Here is an 8,351-nt window from a genome sequence, read left to right as displayed (position 1 = left end):
AAAGATCTTTGGGATCATTGGGTTGGAAAAGATTTCCGGGATCATTGGGTTGGAAAAGATTTCCGGGATCATCGGAAAAGATCTCTGGGATTTTCGGGTTGGAAACGATCTCTGGGATCATGGGGTGGGAAAAACCCCTGGGATCATTGAGTGGGAAAATAATCTGGGATGATTTGGTGGGAAAAGATCTCTGGGACCATCAGGATGGAAGAATCTCTGGGATCATGGGGTGGGAAAAGATCTCTGGGATTGTGGGGTTGGAAACGATCTCTGGGATCATCGGAAAAGATGTTTGGAATCATTGGAAAAGATCTTTGGGATCATTGTGTTGGAAAAGATCTCTGGGATCATTGGGTTTGGAAACGATCTCTGAGATCTTGGGGTGGGAAAAACCTCTGGGATCATCGGGTTGGAAGTGATCTCTGGGATGATCAGGTGGGAAAAAACCTCTGGGATCATGGGGTGGGAAAAGATCTTTGGGATCATTGGGTTGGAAAAGATCTTTGGGATCATGGGGTGGGAAAAGATCTCTGCAATTATGGGGTTGGAAACGATCTCTGGGATCATCAGAAAAGATATTTGGGATTATCAGAAAAGATCTCTTGGATTTTCGGGTTGGAAACGACCTCTGGGATCATCAGGTGGGAAAAGATCTTTGGGATCACTGGGTTTGGAAACGATCTCTGGGATTATGTGGTGGGAAAATAATAAAGGGAAATGGTTTCTGTGTGGAAGGCACCACCCCGAGTGACCTCGGTGGTGCCGTTTGTCCCCGCCTGGCGCGCTGATCCCCTGTGTTTTCCCATTTTTCCATCCTGCTTTCGGCTGCTCCCGGCCCCCAAACCTGGGCCCTGAGCCCGGCTCTGGGCCCCTCACGAGACCTGGAGGGGCTGGAGCCGGTCCTGGGAAGGGAACGGAGCTGGGAAAGGGCTGGAGAATTCCTGAGGGAGCTGGGAAGGGGCTGGAGAATCCTGAGGGAGCTGGAGAATTCCTGAGGGAGCTGGAGAATTCCTGAGGGAGCTGGGAAGGGGCTGGAGAATTCCTGAGGGAGCTGGAGAATCTGAGGGAGCTGGGAAGGGTCTGGAGGATCTGAGGGAGCTGGGGAATCCTGAGGGAGCTGGGAAGGGGTTGGAGAATCCTGAGGGAGCTGGAGGATCCTGAGGGAGCTGGAGAATCTGAGGGAGCAGGAAAGGGGCTGGAGGATCCTGAGGGAGCAGGAAAGGGGCTGGAGAATCCTGAGGGAGCTGGGAAAGGGCTGGAGGATCCTGAGGGAGCTTGGAAAGGGCTGGAGAATCCTGAAGGGGCTGGAGGATCCTGAGGGAGCTGGAGGATCCTGAGGGAGCTGGGAAAGGGCTGGAGAATCCTGAGGGAGAGGGAAAGGGGCTGGAGGATCCTGAGGGAGCTGGGAAGGGCTGGAGGATCCTGAGGGAGCTGAGGGGGCTCAGCCTGGAGCAAAGGAGGCTCAGGGGGCCCTCCTGGCTCTGCACAGCTCCTGCCAGGAGGGGACAGCCGGGGGGGTCGGGCTCTGCTCCAGGGAACAGGGACAGGAGGAGAGGGAACGGCCTCAGGCTGGCCCAGGGCAGGCTCAGGGTGAGCAGCAGCAGGAATTTCCCCATGGAAAGGGGGTCAGGGATTGGAACTGCCCAGGGAGGGTTGCAGTGCCCATCCCTGGAGGTGTCCCGGGAATTCCTGAGGTGGCACTCAGAGTTCTGGGCTGGGGACAAGGTGGGGTCACAGGGTGGGCTCTCGATGATCCCGGAGCTCTTTCCCACCCTCAGCGATCCCGGGATTTTGGGAATCGGGGAGAAACCTCCGGGGGCGGTCCGCCCGCATCCCATCATCCCCCGCGCGGGGCCGCTCCGGCCCGGCCCGCTCGCTGCCCCGCGCTCCCGGCGTGCCCCGCGCTTCCGGCCGCGGCTCCTTCCGGTCCCGCCAGCCGTAGAGGACGGTCGCCAGGTCGTGAGGCCGGGCCGGGCGGGCGGAGCCCGGGGACGGGCTGGGGACGGGCTGGGAGGGAGAGCGGAGCCCCCCCCCGCCATCCCCATCCACGGCCGGGCTGGCTGGGCAGCGCGGGTTGGGGGGATGCGGGGAGGGCTGTGAGGGGGGAGCGCTGCGACCCCTCCCGCGGGTTCCGCGCTGCCCGTGCGGGGTTCGGTCAGCGGTGTCGCGACATGTCGGGCGGGACTGAGGTGACAGGCAGGGAGGGCAAGGTCGGGGGCAGACAGCGGGAGTTTGGGCGGCTTTGGGCTGGGGTCAGCGGAGGGCCTGGAATCCCGTGTGGGTGGGAATCCCTTGTGTGGGATCCCGCTCCTTCCCTGGGATGCTCCCTGCGCTGGGCTTGCTGCAGTGGCTCCGGGATGTGCTTGGGGCTCCTGCAATCCGCCCAGGAATGGTTTCTTTTGGAATGACAGCGTCCTCGAAGGGTGGTTTCAATAAGGGAATGTCCTTTGCTTCCAGTGCAGGAGGCTCGGGTTAAAAACGGGGAGAGAAAGGCTCATCCCGGTCGGTTTAGTGGGAGAATATCCCACTAAATATCCTCCCCAGCATGGAGTGGTGTGCTGCCCTCTGGAGAAGGAGATGTAAATCTTTAGGCTATATATATATATATATATTTTTTTTTTTTTTTTAAATATAAACTCGTGGAAAATGTTCTTATCTCACCTTGGCACCGACTGTTGCTGCCTGCCCCGCAGGATGTTGGCTTCCAGAGTGTTCAGCCTGGTCGGGAGGAGATCCATCTCCACCTCCCTGTGCCTCAGGGCGCATGGACACGGTGGGTCGGGGGCAGGCAGGGGGAGGAGCACAGAAAGCTGCCCTGGGTGGGCAGGGAGGGAGCCTGGGGAGGTGGCAGGGGTCGCAGTCATGGCATCAGCCGGGTGGGACAGGAGCTGCAAGGTCACCAAGTCCAACCTGTGCCCAATCCCCACCTTGTCCCCAGCCCAGAGCTCTGAGTGCCACCTCAGGAATTCCCGGGACACCTCCAGGGATGGGCACTGCAACCTTCCCTGGGCAGTTCCAATCCCTGCCCCCCTTTCCATGGGGAAATTCCTGCTGCTGCCCACCCTGAGCCTGCCCTGGCCCAGCCTGAGGCCGTTCCCTCTCCTCCTGTCGCTGTTCCCTGGAGCAGAGCCCGACCCCCCCGGCTGTCCCCTCCTGGCAGGAGCTGTGCAGAGCCAGGAGGGCCCCCTGAGCCTCCTTTGCTCCAGGCTGAGCCCCCTCAGCTGCCCCTGGAGCCCTGGCAGTGCCTGAGGCCAGGAGTGTGCCCGTGCCCATGGCAGGCTGTGCACTGGGATGATCCCTGAGCTCCTTCCCAGTCCATCCCAATCCACTCTGTAATTCCATGTTCAGCACTTGTGCCAGGCTCTCCCACCTCCTGCATCGCTGCACTGTTGCACTGCTGGGGTTTGAGACCAGTCAGAGCTGTTTGTGACCGGTGTCCCTCTGTCCCCATGTCTGTCCCTGTGTGTGTGTCCCTCTGTCCCTGTGTGGGTGTGTCCCTGTCACCATGTGTGTGTCCCCGTGTCCCTGTGTGTGTGTGTCTGTCCCTGTGTGTGTGTCCCTGTGTCCCTGTGTCTGTCTCCATGTGTGTGTCTGTCCCTGTGTGTCCCTGTGTCCGTATGTGTGTGTTCCTGTGTCCCTGGATCCCTGTCCCCATGTGTGTCTGTCCCTGTGTGTGTCTGTCCCTGTGTGTGTGTCCCTGTGTGTGTCTGTCCCTGTGTGTCCCTGTGTCCCTGTATCCCTGTCCCCATGTGTGTGTGTCCCTGTCCCCATGTGTGTGTCCCTGTGTGTGTCTGTCCCTGTGTGTGTGTCCCTGTGTCCGTATGTGTGTGTCCCTGTGTCCCTGTCCCCATGTGTGCATGTGTGTCCCCATGTCCCTGTGTGTGTCCCTGTGTCCCTGTCCCTGTGTGTGTCCCTGTGTGTGTCCCCGTGTGTGTCCCTGTGTGTCCCCCTGTGTGTGTCCCCGTGTCCCCGTGTGTCCCTGTGTGTCCCCGTGTGTGTCCTGTGTGTGTCCCTGTGTGTCCCCGTGTGTATCCCTGTGTGTCCCTGTGTCCCCGTGTGTGTCCCCGTGTGTGTCCCCGTGTGTATCCCCGTGTGTCCCCGTGTGTCCCTGTGTGTATCCCTGTGTGTATCCCTGTGTGTGTCCCTGTGTGTGTCCCTGTGTGTGTCCCCATGTGTATCCCCGTGTGTCCCTGTGTCCCCGTGTGTGTCCCCGTGTGTATCCCTGTGTGTCCCCGTGTGTATCCCTGTGTGTCCCTGTGTGTGTCCCTGTGTGTGTCCCCGTGTGTCCCTGTGTCCCTGTGTGTGTCCCTGTGTGTATCCCCGTGTGTATCCCTGTGTGTCCCTGTGTGTGTCCCCGTGTGTATCCCTGTGTGTCCCTGTGTCCCCGTGTGTGTCCCTGTGTGTATCCCTGTGTGTCCCCATGTGTCCCTGTGTGTATCCCTGTGTGTATCCCCGTGTGTCCCTGTGTCCCCCCGTGTGTATCCCCGTGTGTCCCTGTGTGTGTCCCTGTGTGTATCCCTGTGTGTGTCCCCGTGTGTGTCCCTGTGTGTCCCCGTGTGTCCCTGTGTGTATCCCTGTGTGTCCCCATGTGTGTGTCCCCGTGTCCCCATGTGTATCCCTGTGTGTCCCTGTGTCCCCGTGTGTGTCCCCGTGTGTGTCCCCATGTGTATCCCTGTGTGTCCCTGTGTCCCTGTGTGTCCCTGTGTGTGTCCCCGTGTGTATCCCTGTGTATCCCTGTGTGTCCCTGTGTGTATCCCCGTGTGTGTCCCTGTGTGTGTCCCTGTGTGTGTCCCCGTGTGTATCCCTGTGTGTCCCCGTGTGTCCCTGTGTGTATCCCCGTGTGTGTCCCTGTGTGTATCCCTGTGTGTCCCCGTGTGTCCCTGTGTGTATCCCTGTGTGTATCCCCGTGTGTCCCTGTGTCCCCCCGTGTGTGTCCCCGTGTGTATCCCTGTGTATCCCCGTGTGTCCCTGTGTCCCTGTGTGTGTCCCTGTGTGTATCCCCGTGTGTCCCTGTGTCCCCGTGTGTGTCCCCTCAGCTGGCGTGGTCAAGGCTGAGGATTACACGCTGCCAGTCTACGTGGACCGGCGGGATGTCCCCCTGCCCGAGGTGGCCTTTGTCAGGGACCTGTCTGCGCAGCAGCGGGCGCTCAAGGAGAAGGAGAAGGCATCGTGGAGCGCCCTGTCCGTGGATGAGAAAGTGGAATGTAGGTCTGGGGGGCTCTGAGGGACCTGCCAGTGCGTGGAGTGGCTTGGGTGGGAAGGGATCTCCACCCCAGGCTGCTCCCAGCCCTGTCCAGCCTGGCCTTGGGCACTGCCAGGGATGCAGGGGCAGCCACAGCTGCTCTGGGCACCTGTGCCAGGGCCTGCCCACCCTCCCAGTGAGGAATTCCTTCCCAATATCCCACCTAAACCCACTCAAAGCCATTCCCCTTGTCCTGGCACTCCAGGCCCTTGTCAGAAGTCTTTAGACAGCTTTTTGTTCCAGGCCATACTTGGAAAAGCTCTTCATCCTTGTTTTTCCCGGTGTCTGTGAGCAGAGCTGATCCATGACGGAATTTTCTTAATTATGATGGAGCTCCTTGTGTGCTCCATGGATTTTATTCCCAGGATCTTTGGTGCTTTTACAGAACATGCAATGCCCCTGCTGTGCCTTCTGTTCCATATCTGAGGTCACACTCAGCCATTCCTTCCTCTTCCAGAAATCAAATAATAATAATAATAATTAGATTTATTTCTTGATTCCCATCCGCTTTCAACCAGCCAGGGAAAAAAATCTCTTGAGTACAACAACGTGCCATTGTTAGTCCAGCTGGGTGAAGTGAGCCCCACACACAAACGTGGATTTGAATGTTAATAACCACTGACCTTGGCATGAACCAAATTCCAGCTAATGAAGGCTCCCCGTGGCTGTTTTGACTTGCAAATAAATCTGCCTCATCTCTTCTAACTGCTCTCGTGGTATGAAGGGAAAGGTTTAAAACTTTTTGAGGCTTTGCTCCAAATTTTCTGTTGCTTTGGATTTTAAATTCCTGTGGATTTCAGTGGCAACTGAGAAGCCTTTTGAGCTCGAAACATTCCTGTTGGAATTATTTGTCCTAGGAAGCTTTGGGGTCAATAACCACACTGGGAATTGGAGGGGGAGGAAGGAGAACTCCCAGTTTTCCTTCTTTCAGGTCTACACTGTAACTTGTGCCCAACTTTAGGATAATCTGTAAAATGGAGACTAAAATTGATGTGGGGATGAAACAACTGATTGGCTTTGGTGGGTACCAAACCTAATTTAACATCCATCCCCTTTTGGGCAGCCTCAGGCTTCGTTCACCTCCCTCTGCAGAGTTCCTGGTCACCTGCAAGTCCCAGGAAAAGTTAAAAGAGAGGATTTGATACCTTTTTTTCCCTCCAGTGTATCGGATAAAATTCAATGAGACCTACGCAGAGATGAACAAGGGGACAAACGAGTGGAAAACCATCCTGGGGGGAGTTCTGTTCTTCCTTGGTCTCACTGGACTCATCCTCATCTGGCAGAAGCACTTCAGTAAGTAACTCTTCCCTGGAGAGTAGGATCGGGAGATGGCTGATGGGAATTCTGTGGGGTCAGGATGTTTTATGGAACAGCCAGAACAGGGACTTCCAGCAGGAGCTGTCTGTTAGTCCCTGAAAACTCCATCCTGGAGCTGTAGCTTGTGGGGATGTAGCAGAAATTTTCAGGAAGCTGACTCACAGAAAGGGAGTGGAGCTTTGGGAGGACAGGAAATGGAAGGGAGTGAGTGGTGAGATTCCTGATTCCAGAGCTTCCCCTCTTTTGCTGCATTGGGTAGTGAACATTTGGGTTTCTGCCACGTTTGGCTGCCTTCCCAGCTAAGGATTCAACCTCCAGGGAGCCTCCAGCTGCCAGGAGGCAGAGCAGCCTTTAAAGGAGCTGCTCCCTGCCTTGAGGCTCCCAGAAACAGGAAAGCAGGAAGCTGTTATCCTGGTGATGGAGGAAACCACTGGAGAATCCATGTGGGAGTGTGGTTTGAGCTGGATGCTGCAGAGACTGCATGCAGGGAGTGGAGATGGGAACAAATCACAGACTCACAGGCTGGTTTGGGTTGGAAGGGATCTTGAAGATGATCCCATTTCACCTCCATCCATGGCCAGGGACACTTCCCACTGTCCCAGGTTTCTCCAAACTCTGTCCAGCCTGGCACTTCCAGTGCTGGGGCAGCCACAGCTGCTCTGGGCACACTGCTCCATTGGGATGACTTCAGGGGGAAAAAACCCTTTTATTAGCAGAACTTAGCCCAAAATTGCCAACTTGCTGAGGTGGCATGAGGACATAATTCCATAATTCCCTTCCCATCCTGCAGTGTACGGCCCCATCCCGCACACCTTCTCCGACGAGTGGGTGTCAGCTCAGACCAAGAGGATGTTGGACATGAGGGTTAACCCCGTGCAGGGCCTCACAGCCCAGTGGGATTTTGACAAGAACGAATGGAAGAAATAAAGCAACTCAGTGGAACCTGCTCTGCTTGAATATGAGATGATTCCATCACCCGTGTGTGACCTCGTTGCTTGTTGTACTGGAACACCCTCTCCACCTCCAGAAATGCTAATAAATGTCTGGTTAACTTGAGAGCTGCCTCTTGCTGGTCTCTGGGTGGGTTTCTTGGGGTGGGACATTGGGTTCCTGAGCAGGATTTGCTGCCTGGCTTAATGTTTTCAGGGCTAAGAAAGCTGCTGCCAAACTTCAGCCTTCAGCTGAGCTGGACCCTGCAGGTTTTTAACAGCTCTGACTCCCTGTTTTTCCCAGTGTCTCTGTGAGCAGAGCTGATCCATGAAGGAATTTTCTGAATTATGATGCAGCTCCTTGTGTGCCCACATGTGGACATCCATGGTTTTTATTCCCAAGATCTTTGGTCCCTCTGATCCCTGCCCTTCTGAAGCCTAAACCAAGCTTGGATTTAAGTTTGCTCTTTTCCTGATGGGACAGGAAACCATCAGGAAATTGATGGTGTGGTTTAGGAGCTGTGGTGGGCTGTTGCTGACGCCTCTTCCACTCAAAAATTTGGGAAGGTTTTTAAGGTGAGGTAATCTGGTGGGAATTAAGCAATGAACTCCCCTTCCTACGCCTGAAAAATCCCTTAAGTGATAAATTTATCTCTGGGCTGCTGAGAAGGATGAGGGTGACAATCCCAGGCTGGTGATTGCTGGAATTCTGCTTTTCCCTGCTTCTTGCACAGCTCCTGCCTCTGGCAGCCTGGTGGCACTGAGCTGGGTGAGGGACATGGAGCTGCCAGGGGGTTGTGCCTGGAAAATCAATGTTTTGGAGCAAATGCTGGAGGTTCTTCCTCCTGGGACTGTCCTTCCAA

At 56.1% G+C, this 8,351-nt stretch overlaps 1 protein-coding gene across 2 annotated transcripts; it reads left to right on the top strand.

The window, feature by feature from the left end:
- Positions 1-1,854: 1,854 nt before the first annotated feature.
- LOC128793471 (cytochrome c oxidase subunit 4 isoform 1, mitochondrial) lies at positions 1,855-7,615 on the top strand. Of its 2 annotated transcripts, none has more exons than XM_053952670.1 (5): positions 1,855-1,956; positions 2,694-2,773; positions 5,037-5,204; positions 6,404-6,535; positions 7,350-7,615. In XM_053952670.1, exons 2-5 carry the CDS (start codon positions 2,695-2,697, stop codon positions 7,484-7,486), a joined length of 516 nt encoding a protein of 171 aa, XP_053808645.1. In that variant the 5' UTR covers positions 1,855-1,956; position 2,694; the 3' UTR covers positions 7,487-7,615. The 2 variants fall into 2 exon arrangements, with proteins under 2 accessions (XP_053808645.1, XP_053808644.1); XM_053952669.1 differs by lacking the exon at positions 1,855-1,956 and adding an exon at positions 2,293-2,579.
- Positions 7,616-8,351: the final 736 nt, after the last annotated feature.

This window comes from Vidua chalybeata, chromosome 11 (genome assembly GCF_026979565.1).
Source record: "Vidua chalybeata isolate OUT-0048 chromosome 11, bVidCha1 merged haplotype, whole genome shotgun sequence".
In the NCBI taxonomy this organism is placed as follows: Eukaryota; Metazoa; Chordata; class Aves; order Passeriformes; family Viduidae; genus Vidua; species Vidua chalybeata.
Note: the sequence above shows the minus strand (reverse complement) of the source record. Positions and strands in the feature narration are given on the sequence as shown.

Bases quoted from the DNA above. Each gene is read 5' to 3' on its own strand.
- LOC128793471 (XM_053952669.1), top strand. The intron at 5,205-6,403 runs GTAGGTCTGGGG...TTTTCCCTCCAG, and splicing joins CGTGGATGAGAAAGTGGAAT to TGTATCGGATAAAATTCAAT. The intron at 6,536-7,349 runs GTAAGTAACTCT...CCCATCCTGCAG, and splicing joins CATCTGGCAGAAGCACTTCA to TGTACGGCCCCATCCCGCAC.